This window comes from Eptesicus fuscus, chromosome 19, assembly GCF_027574615.1.
Source record: "Eptesicus fuscus isolate TK198812 chromosome 19, DD_ASM_mEF_20220401, whole genome shotgun sequence".
Classification (NCBI taxonomy): domain Eukaryota; kingdom Metazoa; phylum Chordata; class Mammalia; order Chiroptera; family Vespertilionidae; genus Eptesicus; species Eptesicus fuscus.
In genome coordinates, this window is record NC_072491.1 from 13,960,014 (window position 1) to 13,972,391 (window position 12,378).

Sequence of the window (12,378 nt, forward strand, 5' to 3'; positions counted from 1 at the left end):
ATGACTTATTTTCTTTTAATTACCAGGATCCTTGTGTCACCATAAGCCTTTTCCAGGGGAAAGAAAAATAAACAAACAGCCTAGCTAATAAAGAGGGAATATGCTAATTGACCCTCACACCTTCACAAAGATGGTGGTGCCCACAGCCAATAAGGAGGGAATATGCTAATTGACTGCCACGCCCTCAAAGATGGCAGTGCCCACAGCCAATAAGGAGGGAATATGCTAATTGACTACCCCACCCTCAAAGATGGCGGCGCCCACAGCCACAAGATGGCGGTGCCCAGTCCCCTCAGCCCCGCTGGGGCGCCTGCCTCTGGTGTCCCCTAGTTCCCTGAGCCCCCCAGATGCCCAGGGCCGGCCCGAGGTACAGGCAAGCCTTGGATGGCGGCTGCCCAGCCGCCCAGGGCCGCCCGAGGCTCAGGTAACCAGGCCTGGCCGAGGCTTGTGCTGCCGGCAGTGGCAGCAGCAGAGGTGTGATGGGGGCGTCGCCTTCCCCTGATCGCTGGGTTGCCTCCTGCCCCTGAGGGCTCCTGGACTGTGAGAGGGGGCAGGCCAGGCTGAGGGACCTCTCCTCCAGTGCATGAATTTTCATGCACTGGGCCTCTAGTCAAGTATAAATACAAATACTAATGGAAGAATACTTCATTCCTTACTTCATCTCTGCTGATGAGTTCATTGGAAAAGGTGAGTCCAGGCATCAGACCTCTTTTCTTTAACCAGAATATAGCAGCAAATGATCCTGAGAAGAAAATTCCTTCTACAGCAGCAAAGGCCACCACCCTTTCCCCTAGGAGACAAAAACTAGTTTCATTGTACGAAATATTATATGCTGCAGACATTTTTAAGCTACATACACACTTTACATATTTTTATAACAATATAACAACTATTCTGCCCAGAAACAAAATCAACTAGTGCAATATCCAAGAGTCCTTAGGAGGAAATCTGCCACCTCTACCTACTAGAGCAGAAAAGTACAGAAAGGTATATCTACTTCAAATCCTATGTCAAACACTGAACCCTCCTATAGGTCTTGGTATGTAGACAAAGGAGAACCTTTTACACTAAAAAAGAAGAGGTGATTTATCTGTGCACCATGCATGCCTGTAAGTGCAGTAAGTGTGTGTGCGTGTGTGTGTCTCAAGAATGGAGAGCAGAAGATGGCTTTTATAACAAATGTCTCCCTATTTGTGGCTGGGGGAAGGGAAGTCACTGAGGTTTATATTTTTAGAAACCTAAGCTATCTAACAGATTAGCTATAAACATTTCAAAAATCATTGCCCTGCATCTGCAATTAGAGAAAAACAGATAAATTCAGCTGAAATATACGGTAACTATATCTATCAGGTAAAATGTCCCATCACATAGGAAAAGTACTGTCTTCTGCTAAATATATAAGGCCCAATTTCAAAGGTTACTCACTGTTAGGAAATGACTTTGCAGAAGCCAATCTCCTAACATGTCTCTAGTGGCAGCATATCTACAATATTATCTCTTGGGAATGATTATAGGTCTAACCCAAAAGAAGATCATTCTCACCCTAGCCTGTTTGGCTCAGTGGATAGAGCATCTGAAAGGTCTGAAAGGTCCCAGGTTCGATTCCAATTAAGGGTACATTCCTGGGTTGCGGGCTCGATCCCCAATAGGGGGCATGCAGGAGGCAGCCAATTAATGATTCTCTCTCATCATTGATGTTTCTATCTCTCTCTCCCTCTCCCTTCCTCTCTGAAATCAATAAAAATATATTTTTTAAAAAATGGAAAAAACAAAAAGATCATTCTTAAGCCCCTTAAGCCACACTGCATACTCAAAATATTTATATATATGTCTGTCTAGGGAGAAAAGTTTGTTCTATAAGACTGTAAAACAAAGGCAACTCAGCACTTGAACCAACTGAAGACCACAGATGACATCATAGTTGGTATCCCAGTACTTGTTGGGAGACCAAATACACAATAGCAGGCTCTTCATAAATGTGTCCTGAACTACATCAATGGAAACTATATAAGTACTAGATGATAAAAGACATTATAAAATTGCTAAAACTTGATGCAAAACCTGAATAAATATTTATAACTTCCCAAACAAATGTAATTATAATATTTAATTTCAAAAAGAAAGAAGACTAAGTTTAAATATTACTGGCTGTCTCTAAATAGTGCTCTGGTTTGTCCTTGTTCTTTTCCCTGATTATCATAAACAAACCAAATCAGATAGATCAATTATATCAAATATGTATCTATGATTAGCCCAAAACACCAGAAAAACTTTTATAATATTTTATTTTATAATATTTTATAGTATTTCCTTCATTGATACAATTTAAAAATTCACTTTGAAAAAATAGCAGAAGAAATATAAATAGGCACTTGAGAACATACTGTGTAGAAGGAATTACCAAAAGAAGCCTCTTTAGTGTGATATATATGAAATAAACTAAAATTAAATCTTAAAACATATAATAATCATCATCACTATGCTCTGCTGACTCTTGAAAACAAAAATGGAACTTTAGACTAGCTATGTTTTTAATATGGAGATTTATCATAGTTTAAATATAGATTACTCTATTTTCATTTTACTATTAATAAGATAATGAATAGTTATAATTGATACATTTTCATTACATAAAGATTATGTCATGTGGACATTTATCTATAAAGGAATGAGACTATAATTTAATATAAAGGTTGTGAATAAGGATAAAATTATTTTAACTATGCTGTGCATTCATGTGAATGCTAAAGAATGAAAATCATAACAGATATAGTCATAGAAAGCTATTATTTTTTGGAGATTAAAGGATTATAAAGGGTAAATTTTACAGATTTTCATGACTAGATGTGGACTAAAACGAGATTTCCAAAACATTTCTTCTAAAAGCTATAATGAATGTGAAGGCTCACGATTTGTTTTAGAGATGAGAAATAGGATATACATTAAAGATGAGGCTGACCTCTATGACGCAATGCACTAAGATTGTATAACTACATGCTTTATGATTAAATTTCATTACATACATTGAGGTTGAATCTATGTATTTAATGTTTTAAAGTTCTTTGAAAATCTTTTTTAAATTAAGCACTATATCTCAATTTTTAAAATACTAAGCAGATATATAATTAAGAATTTTTAGTTTTATTGGAGTTGAATCTCCTTATAACATATTAACTTTCAAACAAGCTAATGCTTTTTTAAGGAATATTCTTAGGTTCTTCTTAGCTAAATGTAAAGGATTAGAAGAGTCTGGATGTGAGGAAAGAACAGTTGCTCTACTGCATCCTACTAGGTCACCTAAAATACTAGCAAAGCCCTAAGCCAGCTTCATCAAGCTAAAGGCACTAACGGTGCAGGTGGCACAACTAGTTCATAAAACTGCACTTCCCCAGCCGGTTAACAGGAAGTACAGGTGTTTGGTGAAGCGAGACAATGTTTTCATGTCTTTTAGCTCCTCTCCCAAAGACCACCACTGTGGTTCTTCACTTTTTCCTTTCCCACCACCCATTCCACTCTGCTACACCATTTTAGACCATGTTCTTTCCCCCGAGGCCCTGACTCAGAACCTTAAATGGAGTTTGCCTTGGGAGTAAGCAATAGGGAGAATTTAAATGGAGCCTCTGGTGCTGCATGGTGACTGCACCCTCCTCTAATTTCTGTATTTCTAGGCTGCTTTCTTTGGCAGTGTCATGAAATACATGCTTTCTTGGCGCCTGTTCTTTTTTATTTTTTTTTGCCTGTTCTCAATTTTCCATCAGTAATTATCCATCCTAATATTTTCTTTTCTTTTTTAAATATGTTTTTTATTGATTTCAGAAAGGAATGGAGAGGGAGAGGGAGATAGAAACATAAATGATGAGAGAGAATCATTGATCGGCTGCCTCCTGCATGACTCCTACTAGGGATCGAGCCCACAACCTGGGCATGTGTCCTTGACCAGAATCGAACCTGGGACCTTTCAGTCCGCAGGCCGATGCTCTATCCACTGAGCCAAACCGGCTAGGGCCATCCTAATATTTTCATTGCATATTGAACACCTTGGAATTCCCCCGCCCTTTTTTTTAATCTCTAAAGCCATTGTTTCTCAAAATGTGCTTTTCAAACCACTTGTGAGGAAATCAAATATGTATAAAATACAGATTCCTCAGTCCCACCTGGGCCTCTTACATCACTCGGGTGAAGACCAGGATTCTGCAAGGCTTTTCCACAAATTCCTTAGTGATTTTTAAAAATATATATATATATTTATTGATTTTTTTACAGAGAGGAAGGGAGAGGGATAGAGAGCCAGAAACATCAATGAGAGAGAAACATTGATCAGCTGCCTCCTGCACCCCCCCACCCCCACACACACACACACACTGGGGATGTGCCCACAACCAGGGCACATGCCCTGACCAGAATTGAACCTGGGACCCTTCAGTCCACAGGCCGACGCTCTATCCACTTAGCCAAACCAGTTAGGGCTCTCCAGTGATTTTTATGCACATTTAGAATCACTGCTTTTCTCATTCTTAAAATGAACTGAAGGCAACACAAACATATCTGTTTCTTCCCTAATATACTATAAGCTTGTCATACCTTACACTACATCACTGATTCTCAATGTGTGCTCCAGGGATCGCTGGAAATTCACAGACCAAGGAGGTCTGTGGGGTCAAAACTATTTTCTTAATAATACTAAGGCACTATTTTATATTTTTTACTACCATTCTCTCATGAGTATATAGTGTTTTGCAGATGCTACCTGGCATTACCATAATAATCTGAAAAGCCTAGTAAAATACTCTCCCTTTTCTAACTACATATCTGAATGAAGGTGGATTTTCTTTGTACACTTCAACTAAAACAACATCATGCAAATACAGAAGCAGATATAATTCAGCTGTCTTCTATTAAGTCAGGCATTAAAAAGATTTGCAAAAATTAAAAAGCATGCCATTCTCACTAATTCTTTTCTGGAAAATATAGTTTTTTCATAAATATGTTAAAATCTAAAAGGTTACTCTCTTTTTAAAAATGCATTAATAAATATGTTTAAAGTTTATTAGTTTTCATTTCTAATAAGGAAATATCAATAACCCACACAAACAAAAGCACTCTGGAGTCCTCAAAAATTTTTAAGTGTACAAATGAGTCCTGAAATAAAAAATCTTGAGATCTGCTTCCCCACATTTTAATTAAAACCAGAAAGTAAAGACCACAAATTATAAAATAGATAAGAATAAGACAGATACTTAGAGCTATTCAAATGAATTATCTGAATAGTTTAATTAATTTTAAAGAGATTTTCTGAGCAACTATTACATATAAGATACAATGTTAATCACTTCCTTAAAAGAGTTATTGAACTTCAACTCATCCAGAAGAGTGAAAAATAAGCCTGTTCCTGCAAACAGTTGAGTGCACTAATCTTTAGTTTTTCAGAAACTATATATTTGTTTCCTGAAGAATGTAAGACTTTGGCTCACCTTAAATTTAAAAAATAAACATTCCTGAAAGCAGATATAAACTGTGGATTGCTTTAAGACTCTTGCCAGATTCTATGTGACTGACTTATTTACTTGTTATTATACACTGACATTTTAGCCTTTCAACTTTCAATTTATTAAACAGAATAGATACAGTTTTAGATTATTTTAATTTTTGTTAAATAACTTTATTGATTTGAGAGAGAGAAAGGGAAAGAGAGAGAAACATCGATCTTGCCCCACTGGGGATGAACCCACAACCTGGGTATGTGCCCTGATTAGGAATCAAACCCACCACCTTTTGGTGTCCAGGACAATGCTCCAACCAACTGAACAGGGCAGTTTTAGATCATTTTAATACTGGTTTCTAATTAATTATTAGAAAGAATGAAGGTGCACATTGAGACTTTGAGACAGTTACACCAGGTAAAATAGTATTATAACACTCAAGGCAAGTTTGATATATTTAAATTAAAGCTACATACCAAAAGTAGATTTTCTATCTGCTATCCATCGCAAGGCCCAATCTGCTTTTTTCTTAACATATGGCATTGTTTCAATTGCATTAAATAAAAATTCCCTGTAAAAACAAAATAATTAATGGCCAAGTTATTAACGTGTTTTTCTTAATCAAAATAAATGTTCATTGGCTAATCAGATACAATAATTGCAACTCTATGGTCTACTACCAGATTTGTAATTTTTCTGTATTTCTGCATATCCATAAAATATAGAAATTAAAGTAAAATTCAAATTAGTGGTTTGGATCTGGTCTGATACAAGACCAATTAATTATGATATTCAATTGCTACACAGAATGTGCTCCACAGATTAACAGGTTCTATACAAGTTCTTTTTTTTTTTTTAAGTGAACACATTATTGAGCAATAGAAAACATTATACTCTTAAACTTCCATATTTGAATATTTCCCTAACATTTCGTTTCAGAGTAAATTCTGCTCTTAACATAACCAAGCAATATGATAAAACTTTGTAAATAAAACCCCAGTGATACCTTTTCTTGGGCTCTCTGATGTAAGTGTCTATTAGCAAACTGTACATCTCCGAGTGAACATTCTCGATGAGAATTTGAAAGCCATAGAAACAGCGAGCTTCTGGAACCTGCACCTCCTGACTAAATCGCTCCACCTATGAAAATGAGGGAAACAAATATATCCAATTCTGTGGGCTCTCATTAAACACTGCAAATCAGAATCTGGACATCAGAATTATCCCTTAAAAATTGCCTGTCATGCCACTAACAGGTCAGAAAGTGCTTATGGATTATTTTAAGCAGTACTATTTATCATCCCTCCACAATAAATTGGCTGCATAATTAATTCTTAAGCAATTAAATGAATTGATCTGTTAGGTAGGGAAACTGACTATAATGACAAACTGTAGAACATCTACCAAAAAATAATTATTTCACTTTGTATAACTGACCTTAAGACTTTTTTTTTCCCCAACAGCAGATAGTAGATCTACTGAAGCCCCTTCCAGTTAATGATAAAAGTTCATATATCTCTATTCTCTTTAGCAAGAAGGCATGCCTCCTGGCCAACTATAATACAAGTTTAAAAACGGGGAGCCAGAACCCAGAGCTCTATTACAGAGCTCCAGAAGGGTTATTAAGGTGCAGGTTCTTTATTAGGATCTAAAAATCAAAGGGTAAAAATCAAACTCATGCTTATGCATTTTAAATTGGCACAAGATGCTTGATATAATGATATTGTGCTGGTCAAATAATAGAAATGTATTCTTTCCTCTGACACTTTGTCAGAAAAACAAATTCAAGAAATAAGCTTAATCAAGTTCATTTCCTAGACAAAAATGTTTAGGTTCAGTCTAATTATCTTACTGCCAGTATCCTCATTCAACTGCTAAATGGGAATAAAAGTAAAATGAAACAAAAATCTTACCAAGTTTTCATTCACAATTCCATCACTGGCTGCAAAAAAGGCCAAGACGTGGGAGATAAAATACTTCTCATCTGGTTTAAGCTTGTGCCAGTGCGGGAGATCCTTTGATAAGTCAACCTGAAATAAAAAGATTTTCAACGTTTTTACTTGAAGTTAAATTCTCAAAATATTTGGAAAACTAACTTCCACCTCAAAGTTAAGGAGGGACACCTCATTAGCAGGAAAGTTTTTAAGAAGGAAAAAATGTTAACATCACTGCTATAGACTGAATGTTTGTATTCACCATCACCCCCAAATATCTATAGTGAAAGGTCCAAAGTGATGGTGTTCAGAGGTGGAGCCGTTGGGGTGATTAGGCCATGAGAGTGAAGGCCTCATGGGTGGGATTAGTGCCCTTATGAAAGAGGCCCAGAGAGCTCCACTGCCCTTTCTGCCATGTGAAGACACAGCAAGAAGGCAGCCTCCAACTACAAAAATGTTACATATCAAGTATATCAATAAAGCTGGGGGGAGAAACATAATTCAGTGGCACTGGAACAAAAGAAGAAAGGGGCAAAGGGCAGGAGAGAGAACAGAAACTGGTCAAGAAAGAACTGAAGTGAATAAACTAATGATTTCCAGCAGCTGTTGCTTTAACATTTTATATAATACATAACAGATTACATAACACAATAGTGTTAGATAATTAGGCCTTTATATATAGACAGATAATTAAGCAGTTATAGCTGCTACTTTAATGCAGGCTAATCTACTTTTTCGTATCTACAAGTAATGCCAGGCAGGTCACAAACCTGGGTGTTAAAGCAATTTATAAGCATTACTTCCTCTGAGAATAGAAATGTTTCGAACATGTTTATTAGAACTAGTCCTTGGAATTAATAGCGAAGATGCACTCTAGAGTTTGGTGGAATCTACAATTCAAAAACAGTCTTTAAATGTACCTGTAGATACCATTTCAGCTCGGGAAGATCTCTTAAGTCTGTTTCACAGTCACCTCATAAACACTTGAGATATGTAATTGTCCTTTGTCCTTCTTTTATTTATCCTACAAAACCCTAATCTCTTTGACCATTCTAAAAGGACTGGTTCACCCTTTTCATCATTTGTGTTCTTTTCGAAAATCCTTTCCTCATTACTTTATTCTTTCAGTGATTACTGAGCCCCTACTTACTATTCCTGAACTTAAAGGATTTGATGCTTGGGGTGTTCTAGTCAAGAATGAGAAGTGGCTCTAGCTGGTTTGGCTCAGTGTATAGAGCATTGGCCTGTGGACTCAAGAGTCCTGGGTTCGATTCCGGCCAAGGGCACATGCTAGGGTTGCGGGCTCGGTCCCCAGTAGGGGGCATGCAAGAGGTAGCCAGTCAATGATTCCCTCTCATCCTTGATGTTTCTATCTCTCTCTTCCTTTCCCTTCCTCTCTGCAATCAATAAAAATATATATTTTTTAAAAAAGAACAAGAAGTGGCTTTCATTAGTTATTTTTATTTACTTGCAGCAAGTAGAGGAGACAGGATTCACATTCAAAGCACTGTCTTGCGAAAGGGACGCTTAGCCCTTGCTTATCTACACTATTTGGCTAATTCTACATTGGTTTCTTCGTTGGCTACACTTACAGTGTTGGGTTCCTGTCAAGCTCATCCTCTTTACAGCTGCATCTGCAAAATACTGTGCTACATTTTACATTTAGCAAGAATAGCATTTAGTAAGAACTAGATGCCCAGACTGTGAAACCCTTGTCCTAACTAACACTACAAATGCTAGACACTGTGCTAAGCATTGAGATACAATGGGGCAGGAAGGGGAAAATATTTGCAAATATCTTTTAAAATATACAAGCTAAAAATCAGTTCCTATATTATTTTAGCTCAACTGAGGTTTAACTGAAGGATACCTTCCTGCTTTTTAGCTATTATAACTCCTGATATTAAATTTTAATATGCTCACTCTGATATATTAAATGTATCTCTTCAAACACTCAGCTTTCAAAAGGTCCTATAAATTTTATTTATATTACATTGGTCATTTTCCATTCCCAGCGTAAACCCTCTGTCCAGCTTTATCTTATTTCAGTAAAGCCTCCAATTTACCATCTAAATATTGATTCCAAACTACTAGTTATCAGAATTCTGTGGATAGCTTAAAAAAAAAAATCCAAGAACTTTGTCTTTTGAATCAAGGTTACTGATGATAAGCCATATTTAGGAATAAAGCTAAACCACTGATAAAACAATAAAGTCTAAAGTTGATTAAGTTATAACTCACATAATTGTTTAAATGAAAAATATGTGGAACTAAATGTATTAGACTTCCCTTCAAAATATGTGTTTGAATCTTCCTCTAGGCTGCCTACAAAATATATACAACCTGTATTACAGGGTGGGGCAAAAATAGTTTTACAGTTGTTCATATGGAAAATAATGCACTAATTAATAAATAATAATCCAAGAATAAACTCAGAACTGTAAACTTTTTGCTACACCCTGCATAATTCTTAAAATTAGTGTTTCTTAGTCATAATACAGCATATATTACATTTGCTAAAAAATGCATATAATTTTCAAATGAATTTCAAGAAATTCAAGCATCACAAGTACCTTCTAAACACGATGAATGAAAAGGCCACCTGTTTGCTCCCTTTGTTCTCTTAACTATATCTAACAAAAAAACTTTCCAAAAACCACAAACAGTTGGTGACAGTCAGGTGTGCCAAGCACTACAGCCCAATTTAAAAATGCTGGGGTTTTGTTTTGCTCTATATGTCAAATATAACAAAGATGATAACAATATAATAAGGTTGACTAGGTGGGTAAAATTCATAACAGAAGCTTCAAAAATTGGTGCTTCTGATTTCTAGTGCAACTCTTCCCCCATTCTGTGTAAAATAATAGCTTACAGTTTATCTGGTGCTTACTAAGTGCCAAGTAACATTCTAAATACCTAGTATGGCATTAATCTCATTAATAAGATTTCTCTGATCTATCCTCATAAAAACCCCCAAAACCAGGTACCATTAGCTCAGTATAACAATGACGAAGATACACAGAGAGGTTAAGCAACTTTTCCAGTTCCACAGCAAATGGTGGATCCAGGATTTGTCTGCTCTGAAATCAATATATATATATATATATATATATATATATATATATATATATGCTGTATATTACATATATATCTTAGGGTCCCTAAAGCTTTCCCTTCCTTTTTATGGCTATAGCTGCCATTTTACTTATTCTGCTGACCATACGTAAAGACTAGTTTGATCACAACAAACCAAAAGTCTTTAAAAATAGAAAATGTCCTAAAATATACTGGAAGTAAAAATCTGGAAGACTAAAATGCCATTTTTGCAGTAGGAAACATGTTTATAGACATTAGTCTAAACACCAACATTGGCAAACACTGTATTTAATCTCAGTAATTTCAAACATTATTTTATACAAGTGATCTTATTCAATGTATCTTACAATGTCAATTTTTTTCGATGTCCTGTAACAGAAGATGTGAACACTGCAACACAGAACATGATTACTGACGAAAGGCGAAGCCACTTACCTCTTCTGCTGTCCAGAAGGATGCCTGTGCCTGTTTATACATTTTCCAAATATCGGGGTACTGGATTGGAAAGATGACAAATCGGCGCGAACTCTTTCTTAGGAGTGGTTCTTCATCTGACTTCGCTTCATTTTCGTTGGAATCTGAAGATAACCTCTTTGAAAATTAAAGTACAAACACCCATTTTGTGTAGACATCTCCTCCTTATTCATAGCTAAACACACATCTGAGGGAGTTGGGGCAACAGCACAGGTTTGGGATCCAGTCTGGTTGGGTTGAATCCTTACTGTCACCTCGTAGCTGGTTAATAGTGTTGGGTTGGTTGTGTAATCGTAGCAAGTTGCTTAATGTCTTTGAGCCTCAGTTTCCTCATCAGTAAAAGAATACCTCTCTCACAGGTGATCATCAAATTAATTTTGATGATTAAATGTGCTTTAAACAGAACCTAGCACATATAAGCCTTGAACAAAATTATTGTCATTAATGCTACTTTGAGGATAAGCACAAAACTAGACCCATAAATGTCACAGAGGGAACATTTCTAAGTTTGTGAACAAAAAGTTCCCTTTTGTTCCTCTCTCAAAGATAGAACGCTCGTTAGAGATAGAAATAAGCTACTGTTATAAGCTTTTTGGTTTTTTTAGTTTAATGTTTTCTTTTCTAATTTTAACTGAAATGTAATCTTACCTAAAAACTCTGTACCAACAGAGGTTTTGTCTGAAGCTGCCCATATACCAATTTGTTATTGCTATTTACATGTTAAACTTACTGCATATAGTGTCACTGTGGGCTGTCTCAAAGCTTTGTGGAATACGGTGAGGAACACATACCTACATATACCACTTGGAAACAAGATGGCATTCTCACAAGGTAGAGTGCCATATATAGATTTTTAAATAGTCAGCAAGAGTATCAGAAGAGTTGTGTGTCCATGAGAATGATTATATATAAAGTATATACAAATAGGCTAAAATGTATATAAATCGAGATTATTGGGATGCATTTCAATTCTGGACTCCTAACTCAAACTGCTTCTCTTCCGTACCAGGCCCGTACTTTGTCTTCCTCACCACTGCCTCCACCAGTCCTCATACCTCTCCAGATCAGGTGTGCTGAAGCTGTGAGGCTAAGAGCAAGACCAGATGACAGAAAGGCTCATAATCAACGCCTGAGACCACACAAACATAGGTGGGCTTACACATTTCACACATGCGACATTGCAGCATAGACTGCCTTATTTGGTAACTACTTATTTTGAAGGTACAAGCCTCCCCAGATAGAACACATAAGCCCCAGAGTGTAGAAACTAGTTTTTCTCTATTGGGATGTTCCTGTAGAACTGTGTCAAGCATAAAAGGTCAATAAGCATTAGCTAAGCAAGTGAATGAATGGGCTGCTAATTTCTCTTTATCCTGGGCTCAGGTTACTGAATA

The 12,378-nt window shown here is 36.4% G+C and overlaps 1 protein-coding gene across 3 annotated transcripts in view; it reads right to left on the bottom strand.

The window, feature by feature from the left end:
• The window catches only part of RRM2B (ribonucleotide reductase regulatory TP53 inducible subunit M2B), a 32,096-nt gene that overhangs the window by 12,463 nt on the left and 7,255 nt on the right, over positions 1–12,378 (bottom strand). For 2 of the 3 annotated variants that reach the window (XM_008148495.3, XM_054708489.1), the window contains exons 2-6: positions 10,946–11,101; positions 7,394–7,510; positions 6,487–6,620; positions 5,957–6,051; positions 657–790 (exon numbers count right to left, since the gene is read on the bottom strand). In XM_008148495.3, coding sequence (XP_008146717.2) covers positions 657–790; positions 5,957–6,051; positions 6,487–6,620; positions 7,394–7,510; positions 10,946–11,101 — 636 coding nt within the window. The remainder of the gene's footprint in view (positions 1–656; positions 791–5,956; positions 6,052–6,486; positions 6,621–7,393; positions 7,511–10,945; positions 11,102–12,378) is intronic. The other variant, XM_028156154.2, reaches the window with a different exon arrangement.